This window comes from Echinops telfairi, unplaced genomic scaffold (genome assembly GCF_000313985.2).
Source record: "Echinops telfairi isolate 266 unplaced genomic scaffold, ASM31398v2 ScPeMD7_19;HRSCAF=73, whole genome shotgun sequence".
Taxonomy (NCBI): Eukaryota; Metazoa; Chordata; class Mammalia; order Afrosoricida; family Tenrecidae; genus Echinops; species Echinops telfairi.
Genome location: NW_022103916.1, coordinates 5,619,403 through 5,637,631, shown reverse-complemented (window position 1 = coordinate 5,637,631; position 18,229 = coordinate 5,619,403). Strand labels below are relative to the sequence as shown.

The 18,229-nt window shown below is 50.1% G+C and overlaps 1 protein-coding gene and 1 long non-coding RNA gene across 3 annotated transcripts; one reads left to right on the top strand and one right to left on the bottom strand.

The window, feature by feature from the left end:
- Window positions 1–1,425: 1,425 nt before the first annotated feature.
- Window positions 1,426–3,558, bottom strand: LOC123521470. Its single transcript, XR_006679911.1, has 2 exons — window positions 3,524–3,558; window positions 1,426–1,666 (listed from the first exon to the last, which is right to left on the bottom strand). It is a non-coding gene; the product is annotated as an uncharacterized LOC123521470 (long non-coding RNA).
- Window positions 3,559–4,828: 1,270 nt separating this feature from the next.
- Window positions 4,829–17,873, top strand: ARAF (A-Raf proto-oncogene, serine/threonine kinase). 2 transcript variants are annotated; one of them, XM_045288337.1, is made up of 16 exons: window positions 4,829–4,869; window positions 6,501–6,655; window positions 6,808–6,911; window positions 7,804–7,906; window positions 8,000–8,154; window positions 8,261–8,359; window positions 11,939–12,080; window positions 12,164–12,191; window positions 12,288–12,433; window positions 12,519–12,721; window positions 14,701–14,877; window positions 14,983–15,029; window positions 15,597–15,715; window positions 15,949–16,080; window positions 16,971–17,105; window positions 17,311–17,873. In XM_045288337.1, the coding sequence occupies exons 2-16, from the start codon at window positions 6,560–6,562 to the stop codon at window positions 17,443–17,445; spliced, it is 1,821 nt and encodes a 606-aa protein (XP_045144272.1). In that variant the 5' UTR covers window positions 4,829–4,869; window positions 6,501–6,559; the 3' UTR covers window positions 17,446–17,873. The 2 variants fall into 2 exon arrangements, with proteins under 2 accessions (XP_045144272.1, XP_045144271.1); XM_045288336.1 differs by lacking the exon at window positions 4,829–4,869 and having other exon boundaries at window positions 8,273–8,359.
- The last annotated feature ends 356 nt before the right edge of the window (window positions 17,874–18,229 follow it).

The window sequence follows — 18,229 nt, the reverse complement described above, 5'->3', positions numbered from 1 at the left end:
GCTTCCTGGGCTAAGGGGAGTGACAGGGCATGCAGGGACTCAGTCTCTGCAAAGAGAATGATTTTTATTTTCTAACTGAGGGGTGGAGAACATTTGGCCCTCGGGCCCTATCAGGCCCTCCGAATCGTCAAGACCAGCTAACATCACACGCCCCACCAAAGAGAAGCACGTCCAGCTGGCACAGTCAACGAATCAATTCTGACTGGCAGTCACCCTGTAGGACGGGGCGAACTGCCCCCATGGGTTTCCGAGACTGACTCTTGACGGGAGTCGACAGCCCCATCGTTCTCCCAACCATCCTTAGCAGTGAATTAATGAAATGTTAGCTCTACTGGTTCAGTTGAGCATTTTGTTTGGCCCGCAAATAATGCTATAAATGTCCAAATGGCCCTTGGCAGAAAAAAGGTTCCCCACACCTGCCCTAAACTACAAGAAATTTGTAAGAAATCAAAATGTTCAGAATTGCTTATATTGGAAGCCATTTTCCCATGCATTTGGGTTATAGTTGAAACCATTTTCCATGCATTTTGATCGGATACTTCAAATACAATAAAATGCACCCATCTTGAAGGTTCAATGAGTTTTGGCAAATGCACACGGAACATCCCATTCACCTCCTGAAGTCCCCTCAGGCCCTTCCTGTCCATTCCTTTTCCCACCAAATAATGACCAATTGACTTTCCTTCGCCATAGATTAGTTTTACCTGGTTTATAATTTCATACAACTGCAGTAAGACGTGGACAGTATTTCTCCTTGCGTCTAGCTTCTTTCACTCGATCTGTTTGTATTTGTTTGAGGTGAACTTGTTTGTCACGCAAGACTGAGTCCATTTCCGTTTTCCATTTTCCTTTTAAGCCACTCAGGCCAGGGTCGAAGGATAAGGAATCTGGCGGGATTTATTTCGTTTGTTTTTTAAAGAAGCATACTGAATATATTTACTCAGCCTCTCTCAAGACATGGAATCAACAACAATCTCCTGGTAAACCTCCATGTGTGCATCTCTTTCTTTCCTCCCCTTCTCTGTCTGTCTCTCACGCCATCTTAGGCTTCTGAGCTTTCAGCTGTGCTTTTCCGTGTCATGACTGGCATCGTTCAAGGCGGAGCAGTAGTCCGTCGTTGTGTTTCTCAATTCTTCACACCTGGGCTGCTTGCTGCGTTACAATTGTCTGCTAATTTGAATAAAAGTCATTGGACTATTAGAATACAAGTCTCTGTGGAGATACAGTGCAGTAGTGGGCTGGAGTTGACTTGCCAGAGCCAATTTTGTGCACTTCTTCCCAACTCTGCTTTAGTGATGTCAGCTCAAGCAGTTTGAAATAAACCATGAACAAGATATGCACCACAGAGATTGGCAGAGGTTACGAATGAGCAGTTTTTGCCCCCACCCCCACCCCATCCTCCACAACCACATACCCACACAAGCCAGGGAGCTCGTTGTTATATATTTACCAGCCTACCATTTTTCTCAGGTAAATAATTTCTCAGGTAAATACGTAGGAGTGAACGTACTGGTACATGGTAGATCTGCAGTTAATGTCCTAAGAAGCTGCCAGACTGTTTCCAAAGTGGTTATGCTATTTTATATCCCCAATAACCATCTATGAAACTTCCGGTGGCTCCACATCCTCATCCATCTTCTTTCAGTTTAGCTCTTCGATGGGGATGCTACAAATAGAAAAGGGGTGATGGAAGCTGGAAGTTACTCAACAGTCAAGCAGGTAGAACTTCAGTCTCTTTTCCCAGGCAGAAAAGGCACTCAACAAAACATCCCCTCATCTTGTAACCTCCCTCTGATCAGTCTCACTTTACCTTGGAGGAACACAGAGGCTCCAAATGGACGACTAAGCCACTTTAAACATATCAGGATGTTCGTACTGGTGAGGAAATACTTAAAAATAAAATGCCCTACGAATCCAATTAGTTCTCTCCACAAAGGTAGAAAATAATGAAACAGGTTTATTACTAAGTAGGTATTAAACCCGATGTTGGGCTGCTAACTGCAAGATCATTGATTCAAACCTATCAGGTGTAGGGGAAAGATGAGGCTGGCTATTCTCATAAAGATTCAGTCTCAGACACCCTATATCGGGTCGCTATGAGTTGGAATGGACCCCACAGTAGTGGGCTTGAGTTTGATGGTTTTGTATTGTATGTCACAAGCAAGTCACTAAAGTGACCACAAACACAGAAAGAAGTCTCATCCTTTATAGAACCATGTAGAGCAGTGGTTCTCAACCCTCCTAATGCCATGACCCTTTACTTTAATACAGTTCCTCGTTGTGGTGACCGCCAACCATAAAATGATTTTCATTGCTACTTCATAACTGTAATTTTGCTGCTGTTATGAATCATCATGTAAATATCTGATGTACAAGATGTATTTTCATTGTTACAAATTGAAAATAATTAAAGCACAGTGCTCAATAACAAAAATATGTAATTATATTTGTGAAATATTTATTTCTAATTACAAATCAATGAAATGTTGTCTTGAAGCATGGTGTAGCATGGGTAACAGTCTTCAGACGGGGCACTCTACTAGTATGCGGGCGTGTCTGCATGTGGGCAGACCGGCTTGGAGACGGGGAGCGTATCTCGGTTCCTAAGATCATTGGAAATATGTGTTTTCCGATGGTCTTAGGCGACCCCTGTGAAAGGGCCCTTCGACCCCCAAGGGGGTTGAGACTCACAGGTTGAGAACTGCTGACGTAGCGTCATCTGCTTATACAGATAGTCTCAAGATAAATAATGTTTCCTCAAGAAAGAGGAATTGACTGCACCATTTTCTACACATAAATAAAAAACCAATCCAATCCATTGTCAGAGTTAATTCCAACTTATCAGGACCCTATAGGGCATAGTAGAATTGTCTCTGTGGGTTTCTGAGACTATAAGCTTCATCTTTCTCCTGTGGAGCTGCTGGTGGGTTTGAACCACCAACCGTGTGGTTAGCAGCCCAACCTGTAACCAACCCACTACTCCATTAGAGCTCCTTTGCTACACACAATTCATTCCAAATTCGCCTGGCAATTGGGCTGGTCACCTGTGTTAATTGCATTCCCCACCCCCCACCCCCAAAGGGAAAAACAATAAAAGTTCACATATTGCTATGACAAGCAGATAGTTAAAACTTAAAGTTAGGCAATCAAGCAATATCCCACAGAGACATTCCTTGATGATTACATTTCAAAGACACGACTCCAAGTTCCGTATGAAAAACATTCCACGGGGAGCTCAGAACGATGCGTACAAGAACAAAGAAAATGTCCTAAACGGATGGTGCTGATGATTGTACAACTCTTCTTGATGTGATGGAACTATTGAGTTGTGTGATATGGGAAGTATATGCCAATAAAACTGTTAAAACTAACCAACCAAGCAACGCATTCCAGGGTTGTAAGACTGGCAGAATGATTATATGGCTTTTAAAAAGACTTGCAAACACGTCAGAGGGACACAAAACAAACAAACAAAAATAAAGTGTTCTAAAGGAAATGCTCTAAGATAATAACTCAAACTCACTATCATCGAGTCGAGGCCGACTCATAGCGACCTTACAGGACAAGGTAGAACTGCTCCGGTGAGTTTCCAAGACTGTGTCACTGTAGAAAGCCCCGTCTTTCTCCCAAGGTGGTGTCCCAATATCGGACCGCAGCCAGTGCATAACCACTTCGCCATCACGCCTCCTCTATCAAGAAAAAGAGAGGGGAACGTGTCTTTCTCTTTTGATACTAGAGAATATTTTATTTTAATTTTTTACGATTTAGCCTTTTAAGGGGGGTGGGGGAGTTGTTGCGGAGTTGATTAGAAATGTGGAGTTGCTGAGTTGAACTGCTTCATAGGATTCTCACTGACCGACTTTTTGGAAGCAGAACGCCAGGCCTTTATTCCAAGAAGGCTCTGATTATCGGACTCAAATACCCAAGGTTGGCGGCTTTAACCTTTGTGTTCACCCTTATAATACCTCGATGTATTTGCCCACACTGTGCTCCATTCTCGGTCCACACTCTTCACCTGACCATCTATAGCTAGTCTTTCAAAAGCTTCATCCACCTCCTTCATAAAGGGCGTCTCCCAGACAGCAGGCCACCCCTCTTAAACCTTCTGACACACCCCAGACTTGCTGTTACCGAAAACTATGACTACACGCTCCCAGAACTGGTAAACACTGTAGCTCATTTGATCTGATTCAGCCTATTTCAAAAGCAGGGGAAAATGAGCACACCCACTACCTTCCAGTCGATTTGGACCCACTGACTCTATGGGGCAGAGCGTCCAAGGCTGCGATCATTGTGGAATCGGGTTCAAGGTGGGTTCAAACTCCTGACATACTGGTTAGCAGTCTCGCAGTAAACCACCAGGGCTCCTTAAAAATCATTAAAAACTCAATGATATTTAAACGTAAGGTTTATTCTGAACAGTTATTCTATATGCGTATAAGGATTTCTTAATTCCAGAAAATGCCCCAAAAGGGCGTTTTAAGGATTCCCCGCCCACATTCCCAAACCCTGAAGGTCAGCCTCAAGTGAACAACAAAAAAAGCCGTTCTCGATTCCATCACGGTGCAATTGGGGTTAAAGTCTATGGTACCCAGATGTCGCCCCGACTGCGCCTGCGCTAAGGAGAATTTGCGCTTCCCACCCCCACCCCGCCAACCCTGACGTTTCAGACAGTCCCTCCCAATCCGGAACACGACCCAGTTTCCGCCGGTCCTGCCTTGATGGGCGTGACTGGCATCCAATAAAGATGGAGGGCTGAGTCCCTCGGAGCCAATGGCGAAAGCCCCAGGGGCGGTGGAGGCCGACCCTGCGAGGAGGCCAGAAGACAGGCCCAAGATGGAGGCGGTGGCGGTAGTAGCGGCGTGACAGGTGAGAGCGGGCCCGGCGAGGCTAGGTTTCGGGAGCGGCTGTCTGGCACCGGCAGGGAGTCCGGACCGAAAGCTCAGCCCCAGGATGGCTGCACCCGGCTCCCGGCGCCCCCCGGCCGGAACCGGAGGAGTGGTTTGACCCGGGGCGCAACCATCGTCATCAGCGGGTGGGGGGTGGGTAGACAGACTAGGCGAGCAAGGTGGCCGGTGATGGTTTCGCCCGCCGCTAGTGGCAGCACGCCTGCGCAGAGCCCACAAGCTTCCGATAGGCGGAGCCCGGTCTATTGGCCTGGGTACCCTTGGTATTCTTTTAACCCTACCAAGGATCTTGCCGCCACGTCCTTGCTCACTGTACAGTGTGTGTGTAGATGCTGCACGTTGCCCGCTTGCCATATTCTGGATCAGTGTCTCATTCATTAAGAGAAGGTCTGAGAATTTCTGTTACCTCTCTTTAGCCCTCCTTACGCGTTGGGCTGCTAACCGCAAGGTCAGCTGTTCAAAACCAGCAGCTGCTCTATGGGAGACAATGAGTCGGAAATGACTCGCTGGCAGTAAGGGTTTTTTCCAACTTCCATAGGATCGCTATGAGTTGGAATCTGCTTGATGGCAGTGGGTTGGGTTGTGTGATCCAACATCAGTAACTTGACCCCCTGACAAGTTATCAGGGAGACTTGTGAAGTGTCATCCCCCCTTCCCCTTTCCTCTACCCTCCCTGTTTAGCCCAACCATGTCTCACGATCCACCATTACCCCAGTTCCATTAGGCTCAATGTCTGGTGACCTCCAGTATCCACCCTCCGACCGGTGAAGTCCCCAGTGTCTGCTGGCTCCCTATGAACTCCCCATCGCTAGTCGCCCCGGACCCACCGAACACAGTGCCTGTGATCCTGCCATCGGTTCTGCACCCCAGGGGTGTGGGATGCCCACAGTACCCTTTATAACACTGCGTAGGGGAACCCCCACTTTTCCCAAACTAAGGGCAGTAGCTCCTGATGCTCCATTCCTCATCAGTGTCTGTGCCCTCACCCTCAAACCCCAAACCAGACTCACTGCCATTGAGTCCCTGCCAACTCAGAGCAACCCTGCAGGACAGGGTCCTGCCCCTGTGGGCTTCCGAGACTGTAACTCTTGGTGGGAGTAGAAAGCCTCGTCTTTCTCCCGGGGAGCGGCTGGGCCTTTCAAATTGCGGTTTGCAGCCCACGGGCTGGGCCACCAGGGCTCCTGGTAATCCTTCGCTACTAAAAAGCTACAACAAAGTCTGTGCGTGTTCATCATGTCCTCACGCCCCCAGTGCAGTGTGTGCTGCCTCCCCCATTAGTCCCCAGCCCAGAGTCACAGTGTGGTGTGCGCTTGTGCCCTCTAGGACAGTGTGTGCTGGCTCCCCGCCTCCCACACCCACCCTCTGCACCAAATCTGAGACCGCTGCACTCTAGAGGCAGAGGGGCACGAGGAGGGGCTGAGCTGAGGAAGGTCTGGCTCCTGCTCCGCTTCAGGTTATCACCTTGGAATGTGGTGTGGAAATTAGGCTTCAAGGGGCCTTGTGGAGCCTGGAGATTATATTTTGTTTTGTTCCCTGCCACTTTGCTGTCAGAGCACTATTACTGGACCTCCGCGTTCCTGTCTCTTCTCCTAGGAGCCCCATGGGTACTGCCCAGCCCCACCTTAGTCCATCTTGACACAGTCCTCAGCTCCATGGAGCTGCCACGGGCGCCCCCTGCCAACGGGGCCGAGCCATCCCGGGCAGTGGGCACGGTCAAAGTCTACCTGCCCAACAAGCAGCGCACGGTGGTAAGTCCCATAGGGGCAAATCTGGCAGGGATTGGGGATCGTCCCAGTTGTAGGTCTTGGGTGGGAGGTGACAAGGGGTGAGAGGGGTTCTTGGGGAGGGGTTGGGGCCCCTGTTGGGCACTGAGGGCCCCCACGTATGCACATACACACAGGTGACCGTCCGGGATGGCATGAGTGTCTATGACTCTCTAGACAAGGCCCTTAAGGTACGGGGTCTCAATCAGGACTGCTGCGTGGTCTACCGACTCATCAAGGGGTAAGTGTGGCATCCCCCCTCGCCCACCCAGTAGGTGTCCAGTCTCCCGTGCCCTCCCCATAGTCCTCTGACTGCATGGAGACACCCATTACCCTTGCCTCAGTCTTCCGTTGTTCCTAGATGCCACCACATTGATTCCTATTTGCAGTGACCCTGTGTGGTTGGGAAGGCGACCCACAGGGTTTTCTCGGCTGTCGTGTTGACAGAAGCGGGGCCCCAAGTTGTTCTCTGTTTGGTTATTAGCCAGTTCCTTAACCGTGTGCACCACCAGCGCCCCTTAGTCTGCCATTCGTTCATTTCATTCATGAGTTCACCCATTTTGGCTACTTTATCAGTTTGCCGCCTTGTCAAGTCAGCAACTCCTTGAGTCCTTGGCCCAAGTCCTCCCAGGGCCTTCTCGCCTCCTCCCAGGGGAGCTCATCTCTTCTGTTCTTCGGTGCGGCCCGAAACCGTTTCGCTCTCTCCACAGTTCCCCCTACTCTGTGTCTGCTGAACTGAGCCTCAGCCCGTTTGGGGGATTGGTTTTGGGATTCCTGTGTTGTCTTTTCACCTACACCCATTGCTGGTTTGTCTGCTCAGTTCGGTGCCTGCCTCACGAGCCACCTGCACAGGGACATGGTCAGTCCCTCTACTACTGAGCTCTTTATCCACCGTCTGGGTTGCTCCTCATGTTATGGTCTTCATTGTCCAGTTACTCATGGGGGTGGTGGCCTTGGACAAGGCACTTTATGCCTCTGGGCCTCCGTTTCCTCATCTCTAAAACAGGAGCAAGAATAATAACTGGTTGCTAGAGTCGTGGTGAGACAGGAACTTGCTGTGGTGTGGTAGAACTTCTAGGGGCTCCCGGACTCCGACCTACCTTCCCACTCATTCCCTTCCATGTCCTGTGCAGGCGAAAGACGGTCACTGCCTGGGACACGGCCATCGCCCCTTTGGATGGCGAGGAGCTCATTGTCGAGGTCCTGGAAGATGTTCCGCTGACCATGCACAATTTTGTGAGTGCAGGGTGGATGGGAGGGCCAGCCTGGGGGAGGGGGGTGGGGCCAGTCCTTCACCTGCACCCGGCCTCTCTCACGCTCTGTCTGCAGGTACGGAAGACATTCTTTAGCCTGGCATTCTGCGACTTCTGTCTTAAGTTTCTGTTCCACGGCTTCCGCTGCCAAACCTGCGGCTACAAGTTCCACCAGCACTGCTCCTCCAAGGTCCCCACAGTCTGTGTGGACATGAGCACCGGCCGCCAACAGTGAGCCTGGCTCCCGGGGAGGGGCAGGACGTGGTCCGGTGGCCAGGCCCGCTCTGACAGGACAGCTGACCCGTGCCCCTTCTCTTTGTACGCCCTCACCGTCAAGTATCTACCACAGTGTCCAGGACTTGTCAGGAGTCCCCAGACAACACGAGGCGCCTGCGAACCGTGCCCGGAATGAGCCACTAACCCCTCCAGGTCCCAGGTAAGGTACCTTAGCTGAAGGGCGGATGTTGGGAGGAAACGTTCTGTGGGCCCCATATTTTATTCCTTTGCTTGACACTTTTTTGAATACCTGCAAATGTAAGCAAAGCGATTAAAGGCCCTTGGGCAAGTTCACCTGATCTCTCTGGGCCTCGGTTTTCTCATCGGTTGAGAGACGCTAATGATGTTCTGTTGCATAGTGCAGACTCATTTTCATATAAAACAGAATAGCATACATTCACCACATAGGGTTGTGATAAGGATTAAATGAGTTGAGACATGGCCGGTGCTTAGAACAGGACTGACATCACGTAAGTAAGCATTTCTTAATCATTTCAAGTGCTTCATTAATTCTACCAGTGGGACCATACCAAGCCCTTCTAGTTCGAAATACATATTATTTTGTCATAAATTATTTTTATTTTACTTCTTATGTTAAACAGGAGCCCTGGTGGCCTAGTGATTATGCATTGGGCTGTGAACTGCAAGGTCAGCAGTTCAAAACCACCAGCCAGCTCCACGGGAGAAAGACGGGGCTTTCTATTTCCATAAAGAGTTACAGTCTCAGAAACTCACAGGGCAGTTCTACCCTGTCCTACAGGGGGTTGCTTTGAGTCAGCATCGACTCAATGGCTGTGAGTTTGGGTTTTTTCTTTGGGTTCTATTAAACAGTAGACTGAAAAAAATAAAAAAATAAGCAGTAGACTGTAGTATTTATTTATTAAATGTTATGTCTCTAATATAAGTTAATATAACATATACGTTATTGTATTTTATCATATGCTATCTTTATGTTGTGTTACATATTTCATACTCATTTTCATATAAAATAGGATATCATACATTTTCATGTAATTTATAGAATAGTAAATGTAGAGTGTTATATTGATTATTTTAATTATGAATGTGCAACAAGCCCTTGGGTTACAAATGTCCAACTTTGAGAAAACTCATACTGCTTTAATGTTATGTAAATTTGCCCTCACTTTGTTGGGTAAACGTTGGACTGCTCACTATAGGATTGATAGTTCAATACTACCAGCCACTCTGCAGGAGAAAGATGAGGCTGTCTGCTCTTGTTAAGATTCACAGCCTAGGAAACCTCACAGAAGGTCCCTATGAATTAGAATCGACTCGATAGCAGTGGGTTTTGAAATGATTAAATCAACCTCTGCTAGCAACAAAATATCACAAGCACCTTCACTTGCTGAACATGCAGCTTTCAAATCATTGAAAGGACTCTGACAACTCTTCTCGATATGATTGGATTATTGAATTTTATGACGTGTGGATGAAGTGCCAATAAAACTGTTTTGAAAAAGAAAGGGCTTTGAGCCTTTTCTTGCCCTAACCAAATCAAACTTACTGCTACCATGGAGTCGATGCTGGCTCACAGCAGCCCTACTGGACAGGGTAGAACTGCCCTTGTGGGTTTCCAAGGCTGTGCCTCTTTACGCGAGTAGAAAGCCTCGCCTTTCCCCTATAGAGTGGCTGGTGCTTTTAAACTGCTAACCTCACAGTCAGCAGCCCAGTGCATAGCCCGCTAGGCCACCAGGGTTCCTTTCTTGTCCTAAAGTTAGGCTAAATAAGGACTGTCTGCACATGTTTCAATTTAAGTACCAATAGGAGTTAAAGATACACTTAGTAACAGGTCCATAACCAAGGGACTGCCTGTTTGTGGATTAATTCCCGATGGAGCGTATTTCAGGAGAGTGAAGTGAGCATTAAGATAAGGTTTTGTAGCATTATAATATGTGTGACTATAATAATATGGATCTTTTTGAAATGTTACCTTAATATGAAGTTCCCAGGGACTTTATATTAAGGTAATGTGGTAAGCTGCTAACCACAAGGTCAGCAGTTCTAAACCCCCAGCTGCTCCTTGGGAGAAAGCTGGGACTTTCTACTCCCGAAAAGAATTACAGTCTCAGAAACCCACAGGAGCAGTTCTTGCCTGTCCTATAGGGTCACTATGAGTCAAAATTAACTCAATGGCAGTGAGTTGGATTTCTTTGAGTGGCGGTACTTCATTTGAAGAGTTAAAGTACTTGGCTACTCAATTGACACTTTGAGACCACCCAGAGCATCTTGGAAGAAAAAGAACAAAACTGTGCAGCTATTAACAAGCCTTGCCGTCTGCTTCCAGAAGCTCAGCCTTTGAAACCCCTGTGGAATATGGTTCCCCTCTGACACAAGCGGGGTTGCTAGGAGGTGGGATCTACTGGGCACCAACTGCATTTGGGCTTCGTCCTCTCAGGACATAGGCAGCTCTCCGAGATGCTGTAGCTCGGTTCCAGCTCACAGCAGTACAGCTAATGCTGCTGCTTGTCTCCTAGTGCACACGAAAGGGATGTCGACACTATGCCCGGGGGCGTTCAGAGTCCCTGGGAAAAAATGGAATTAAAAGATAATAGACTTTGTCCTTACGCATTTTGAACCTCCTTGTACTATAGTCTATTAAATGTATAATAGCTTTATGAACGGGAGCCCTGGTTACGTAGTGGTTCCACGTTGGGCTGCTTAACCACAAGGTCGGGCAATTCAAACCACCAGCCAAGGGGGGGGGGGAAGACGGGGCTTTCTCCTGTAAACCGTTACCGTTTCGGAAACCCGAAAGGGAAGTTGTACCCTGTCCGATCGGGTCTCTGTGAATTGGCAGACTCGATGGCAGTGACTTTTTGTTTGGGTTTTGTGTGTGTGTGTTTTTTAGCTTTATGAAGAGGCTTGAGATAATTGTGAAAATTACCAAAATGTGACCCAGAGACAGGAAGTGACCACATGCTTTTGGAAAAGTGGCACCGATAGACTTGCTTGATCCAAGATTGTCACCAACCTTCAATTTGTAGAAACGGACTCTCTGGGAATGCAATCAAGTGATTCAGACTGCCAGCCCAGTAGCCAAGTCCCTTAGCTGTCTGTTCTGTCCAGGGACTTCCTGTTAGGGTAACATTTCCAGAAGGTACATGTTTTAATGATGTTACACATAATTAACGATGTTACAAAACGGAATTTTTTTTTTTTACAAAACTAAATCTTAACGTGCACAATACAATGAGGAATGTCTGGAGAGAGGAAATTGCATGCTATCTACTACATGTTTGAATGGTGCACCTAGTAAACCCTTCTGTATTACCCTAGCCTCTCCCTGTCCAGGTGGCTGGCCCTAGGTCTGTGGTTAGGTGTCGCCTTCTCAGGGAAGCTCTTGACACTGCCAGTAACTATCTGGCTCCTGATTTTGCTTGTGTTTTTTCCCTTTGTGAGATTCCTCACTAATGGGCATATGTCTCTTGTTTTTTGTTTTTTTATGTCTCTCTTCCCTCTCTGCCGGCTGGAACGTTAACGTCATGAGTGGGGGGGGGTGTGTCTTTAGTTTGTTTTGTTCACAGTGTGATCTCCAGCACCTGGGAACAGTGTCTGACACACAGCAGGCATCCACGAAGTGCCTGTTGAGCACATGAATCACAGTACTGTTGTGGGGTGGGGACTCTGCGTGGGCTCCGTGCGTGTGTAGGACACGGGGGTGCAGCTGTCGGGGGCTGCTGGTCACGACACACTGATTTCTTGACCTTTCTCCTGTCAGCTCCTGCACCGAGCACCGTGACCCTGAGCACTTCTCCTTCCCCATCCCGGCCAATGCCCCGCTCCAGCGTATTCGTTCTACGTCCACTCCCAATGTTCACATGGTCAGCACCGCAGCCCCCACGGACTCCAGCCTCATCCAGGTTTGTCCTGAGGGCCTGAATGAGGGAGCCATCCCTGCTGGCCTTCCTGTCCTCTCTTTTGATGCCTGTCCTTTTCTTCCTAGCTCACGACCCCGAGTTTCAGCACTGATGGTGAGCCGCCCCACCCCCTCCCGCCCTGCTTGCACCCTGAGCTCCACCCCTGGCCCCCCGCCCCCGCGTCCACTCACATCTTCTCCACAACCTCAGCTGCTGGTACTAGAGGTGGTGGTGATGGAGCCCCCCGGGGGAACCCCAGCCTAGCCAGCATATCCTCGGGGAGGAAGTCCCCACATTCCAAGTCGCCTTCAGAGCAGCGGGAGCGGAAGTCCTTGGCTGATGACAAGAAGAAAGTGGTAAGCTCAAGGGGGACCATTTTGGGGTGCACCCCCAATGAGCGATGCGGCCAGACCCCTCAGGTGTCATTCATCTGACCCACAGAAGAACCTGGGCTACCGGGACTCCGGCTGTTACTGGGAGGTGCCACCCAGTGAGGTGCAGCTGCTGAAGAGGATTGGGACAGGTTCCTTTGGCACTGTGTTTCGTGGACGGTGGCATGGCGATGTGGCTGTGAAGGTACTCAAGGTAGCCCAACCCACAGCCGAGCAGGCCCAGGCCTTCAAGAACGAGATGCAGGTGCTCAGGTGAGCATGCACGGGGGGGGTGGGGCGGGGCGGGGAGGGAGAATGGCAGGGACGGGCTCGGGTGGTACCTCTGGGAAAAGGCCCCATTTGAGGTGCTTCATGGGCCTCACTCATGCTTGTTTCTCCTTCGAGGAAGCAGGCCGTCCAATCAGGTTAGGAATTGCCTGTGTCAGGAGGGGCTGCACATGGGATTTGGACCCGAGGGGGAAACAGACTCTGGAGAAAGACAGGCTTTCTACTCCCATAAGGAGTTGCCATTTCGGAGACTGTCCGGTTGGAGGGTCTCTGTGAGTTTGTTGGTTGGGGCTAGGAAGCAGACCGCTGTGTTGCACTTTCAGTGGGTGTCAAAGTTCTCCCGATTTCTGCTAGTGATGCTGCTCTCTAACACCCTCGCCACAGGGTTTCCTCCTGAAACTTTCCGGAACCTGACACCGGAGACTGGATTATTGGTGGGACTCTGGGGGGCAAGACATGCTCAAACAGCCACCCACAGCTGTTTGTTTGAAGCTCAGTTCAAAATACTCCAGGCAACAGATTTGGTTTCTATGCAACAACGTATGGAGCCCTGGCTGACAGCAGCATTTGCTGCGCCCCAGTTTAAAGCCCTGGCTCAGTGGCTGGCTGTTGGTATTGCTGTTTGGGTTTAATAGTGAGGTGTGGTTACCCAACCCCCTAGCTATGGGTCTTGTCCTGGTCCTGCTGTGAAGTGTGTGTGATGATAGCTGTTCTGTTCACTGCCATGAACAGCAGCATGTTAGGTGGTCGCATCACCATGTGGGCTCGTGCTCTGTCCTCCCTGCCATTCATAGGGTACCATTATTATCTCTGTGTATTATGTTGTGTCCTTGTTATAGTAATTACAATCATAGCATAATTTAAAGAACAAGAGTTCATTCTATTCAGAAGCCCAGCCTAATCTTTATTTAACTAGTGAAATAATTCCTGTCATTAATGTATAATTAATATAGGATTAAGTCCTTCATGCTGAGGGACCCTGATGTTCCCTTTTTGTTCCTGTTGTCACTCCCACCCCGGGGGGGATGCGGATGTAGGCTTTCCTCTCTGTCGGTTGGCCCATGTTATGTTCCCCAGTTGATGTTAACATGACTGCTTGTGCTGTATTAATATTTATCCTCAGGATGGATGCCCAAGCAGAGATTCTCTGGTCGTCTCCATGAGATGGGGATGGTGTGAGGCTGTGACATGATATTGAAACCATAATCTTAACACTATTAACAGTCCTCGTGTGCTCTGGTATCGTCTCTGCCCTGAGCAAAACCTGATGCTGCCCTGCTGTGATTCGCGTCTGTGTTACCATCAGAATGGCAGTGGCAGGTTCTAAACTGGATGAAGGGTTTCTCCTAACTTTGTTGTTTGTTGCCATCGAGGGGGACCCAACTCTATATGACAGTTTCTGTAAGGTCCCCAGGTCCCAAGACCAGTGATATTTACAGAATGCTTACCATATGTGCTGTTCTAAGCATCTCACTGATGATGATTACGTACTTACTTACTTAATTTACTTACTCACTCCTCTCCATAGCCCTACAGATAGCTACTGTCTTCCTAGAGGTCCAAACACTGCACTCTCTACCTTGCCACCTTTTGCCACGGTGATGAGTAGGCCCAGTTACTGTACATCATCCGTGGCTTTGCACTGGTAAACTGTCCACTGATATTGCACTGATAAGGTCTATGAAGAAGGTGGTCATTCCACTTTCTCATCTGCCAAAGGGTCACAAGCCCGGGTAATAGGCAGAGGCGTGAGAGCCGATAAGACCTCATTGTCTCGAGACTCAGATGAGGAAGCCTGGTGGAGAATCGTGGCCCAGCAGGCGTGTCTCAAAAGTGGGCTGAATTTGGCCGTGATGTGGCCCTGAACTTCCTAGACAGGGTTAAAGAAGAAGGCCGAGAGCACAGCCATCCCTGATGTGCAGGGCATGACTCACAATTGCCGTGTTCTTCCCTGGCCCTGACAGGAAGACACGGCATGTCAACATCTTGCTGTTCATGGGCTTCATGACGCGGCCAGGGTTTGCCATCATCACACAGTGGTGCGAGGGCTCCAGCCTGTACCACCATCTACATGTGGCTGACACGCGCTTCGACATGGTTCAGCTCATCGATGTGGCCCGGCAGACTGCCCAGGGCATGGAGTGAGCCCCTTGCCCCTGGGGACTTGGGAGGGCAATGAGGGAACTGGAGGTGGGGGGAGATGGGGTGGTCCCCATCCAGTTCACCACCTGCTTCCTCCCCCACAGCTATCTCCATGCCAAGAACATCATCCACCGAGATCTGAAGTCTAACAGTATCTGCCTGGCCTGGCATGTCTGCGCTCAGCTAGGGCTGGGGTGTATTAGGCAGGCGGAGGCTTAGAGGGATGACTTTTGTTGTGGGGGTAAATAGGGAGGGTGGGTGCTGTATAGCTTCTTTCCAGATAGCAGAGTTGTGGATAGTGTAGAGGTCTTAAAGGTGGTGGTGGTGGTGGTGGTGGTGGTGGGGTTCTCTTGGTCAGGAGTCAGAGATGTGATTTTTTTTCGATCCTTTCCTTGGAGATTTTGGTCAGGATCTCGGGAGTGACCATTGTGGAGGTTAGACAGGGCCATGGGCATGGTGGGCTTGGGTGCCATTAGAGAGGTTTCCTAGTCAAGATTTACAACAGGGCCGAGAGGGTAGGTATTCACTGGAACGCTTCCCCTCTCCCCCTGCACACCTACCCCCCCCCCCAAACTTCAAAGGTGTGGGTAATTCAGGTGACCTTGGAGGACTTGTGGTCCAGGTCAGCAGCATGGCTGGTGGGGGCTGTGGACAAGAGCCCCCCAGAATGGGAGGTGTGTCTATTGGGAGTTCCTATAACGGCCCTTGACCCCCTCGGACATCTTCCTACATGAGGGGCTCACAGTAAAGATCGGTGACTTCGGCCTGGCCACAGTGAAGACTCGGTGGAGTGGAGCCCAGCCACTGGAGCAGCCTTCCGGCTCCGTTCTTTGGATGGTGAGTTGAGCCAGGCCGGCGCAAGGTGGGGGAAGGCGTGCAGGGGGAGGATGGGGCAAGCTGAGTTGGCACTTGTTTGCCTGCCCCAAGTTTGGGTGGCTGGATTCTTCACTACATGTATCAGCTAGTGTGAGTGTCTAAGAGTTATCCCCAGTGTGGCTGGTGGGATGTGGGACTCTGGGCCAGCCATTTGCTGACTCCATGGTCCCCCTGCCTGATCTGGCCCATTGAAGGCGGCTGAGGTGATCCGGATGCAGGACCCAAACCCCTACAGCTTCCAGTCAGACGTCTACGCCTATGGGGTTGTGCTCTATGAGCTCATGACTGGCTCACTGCCTTACAGCCACATTGGCAGCCGTGACCAGGTGAGCCACACATTTTACCCACAATCCTTTGGACTAAGGTATTCCACTCAGGCCTCTACACTACAGATCCCCTCTTTTGCATAGACCAAGAACATCACATTTCTCCTAGAGACTGAACTGAAAACTCCCAGAATCCTTCAGTCTGCACATGTTCTTAATCTTACTTCTCTATACCCCCCTCCCCCATGTCACAATCTTCTGGATCCTCAAAGTCCATATTCCTCTGAAGTCCCTGTTACACCTCAAATCCTTGTAGGCTGCAAACACCCAGAAGTCCTCCAGGCCCTTAGAACGCCTACAATCTTTTGGCCTGGGTACTCAAAATCTTCCAAGTCCCCAAATTTCAGAATCCCATTTCTCCTAGAAACAGAATCCTTTTGTGCTTCCAGATACCCACAGTCATCCAGGCCCTGGGTAGCCCACAGGTTTCAGGGCCCTGGGGCCACAGGCTCTCACTATTCCAGGGTCGAAACCTCGGAAAATTCCTTGAGAAACCCAGGCTGCTCTAGATCCCAGATAGCAACAATCTCTGGTCCCTGATCACACAAACCTGCAGCTCACACAGACAAGACCTGTACAGTCCTCTAGGTCCCAGACACTCACCAACCTGTGAATTTCCCCCATTTAGGACATTGCAGGCCTCCAAGTCCCCAGAGACCTGTCTGCAACCTTATGGACTCTCTAAACGCCCGCCTACTTCCCCAACTTAAATCCTTCTGATTTGTCAACAAAGATACTCTCTCAGTTGTCTGAGACCTAGAATCCTTGGGTCTATAAGATACTCGTGGGCCCCAGTACCCAGAATACCCAGGTTCCCCGCAAAGGAGCCTTCCAAATTCTTAGACATTCAAGAGCCCTGGGTCACCCCTTCCTGTCCCCCTTCCCACCAGATTATCTTTATGGTTGGTCGTGGCTATCTGTCCCCGGACCTCAGCAAAATCTCCAGCAACTGCCCCAAGGCAATGCGTCGCCTGCTGTCTGACTGCCTCAAGTTCCAGCGGGAGGAGCGACCTCTCTTCCCCCAGGTGGGCTGGGTAGGAGGGCTAGGGCTGGACACCTTGGGGAGGGGACTCTGCGATGGCAGAAGACACAAAAGTGTGAATGTAAACTGTCTCCAAAGCTCTAAGGTGTACAGTGTATGTGCGTGTGTTTCCCTATGAGGCTGGGGTCTGAGAGTGTTGGGGTGTCCTGGGAGTCTGGATATTCCTCCTTACCCTCATCTACCTCCAGATCCTGGCCACGATTGAGCTGCTGCAACGATCACTCCCCAAGATTGAGCGAAGTGCCTCTGAGCCCTCCTTGCACCGAACCCAGGCAGATGAGTTGCCTGCCTGCCTACTCAGCGCAGCCCGCCTTGTGCCTTAGGCCCCGCCCCAACTCCTGGGGAGCCCATCTCGGCACACGGAGCCCATCTCGGCACACGGTGCCCAGGAGCACCATCTACCAATGTTCTGTCTTTGCCCTGATACTGCCTCAGGATCCTCTCTCCCCCTCCCTGGGGGATGAAGGGGTCCCTATATGTTTTACCAGGTCTTCTGGAACGGGGGACTCCCAAAGACTGAGACCCCTTCCTCCATAGTTGGGATTGCTCTTGGCTTTGGTTTGGGAGCTCCTCCATCTCCAATGGCTGGGATTTGTGGCAGCGATTCAGAACTTCTCTGGAATTTGTGCCTGATCTACTTTCCACTGGATTTTGGGGTCCCCAGCACCCCGTGTGGATTTGGGGGGCACCTGTCTCCCCCCTATTCAACAATTCCCCCTTTTCTTCACCAAGAAGCACAAAATTCTGCTGGGCCTTTGTTTGTTTATTTTGCTTCCCGACTCTTCTTGTGGGGTTCAGAGCCGCAGAGGGGTGGGGTAAGTCCAGGCAGGGAGTGGAGGGTGGGGGAAGGTGCAGACCACACAAACAGCATCACTGCGCACGCATCACCACAGGCGCCACAATAAACGAGGACCACATCTGCCAAGCACGGCACAAGAGGAGGCCACGTCAGTCACAGACACAGACATCACGGCAAAGAGGGTGGGGAGGGGACCACTGGCCTTCCATGTGCAAAGGATTCTGGGGTGGGGTGGGTGGGTGGAGTTTGCATATTTAAAGACAGCTGTCAGAGGCAAGAATTAGGGGTTGGGGTGGCGGGAGTCCCTG

Coding starts and splice junctions, on each gene's coding strand:
- ARAF (XM_045288337.1), top strand. CDS start 6,560: ATGGAGCTGCCACGGGCGCCCCCTGCCAACGGGGCCGAGCCATCCCGG. Junction 6,912..7,803: donor GTCTACCGACTCATCAAGGG/GTAAGTGTGGCA, acceptor TGTCCTGTGCAG/GCGAAAGACGGTCACTGCCT. Junction 12,081..12,163: donor CGGACTCCAGCCTCATCCAG/GTTTGTCCTGAG, acceptor TTTTCTTCCTAG/CTCACGACCCCGAGTTTCAG.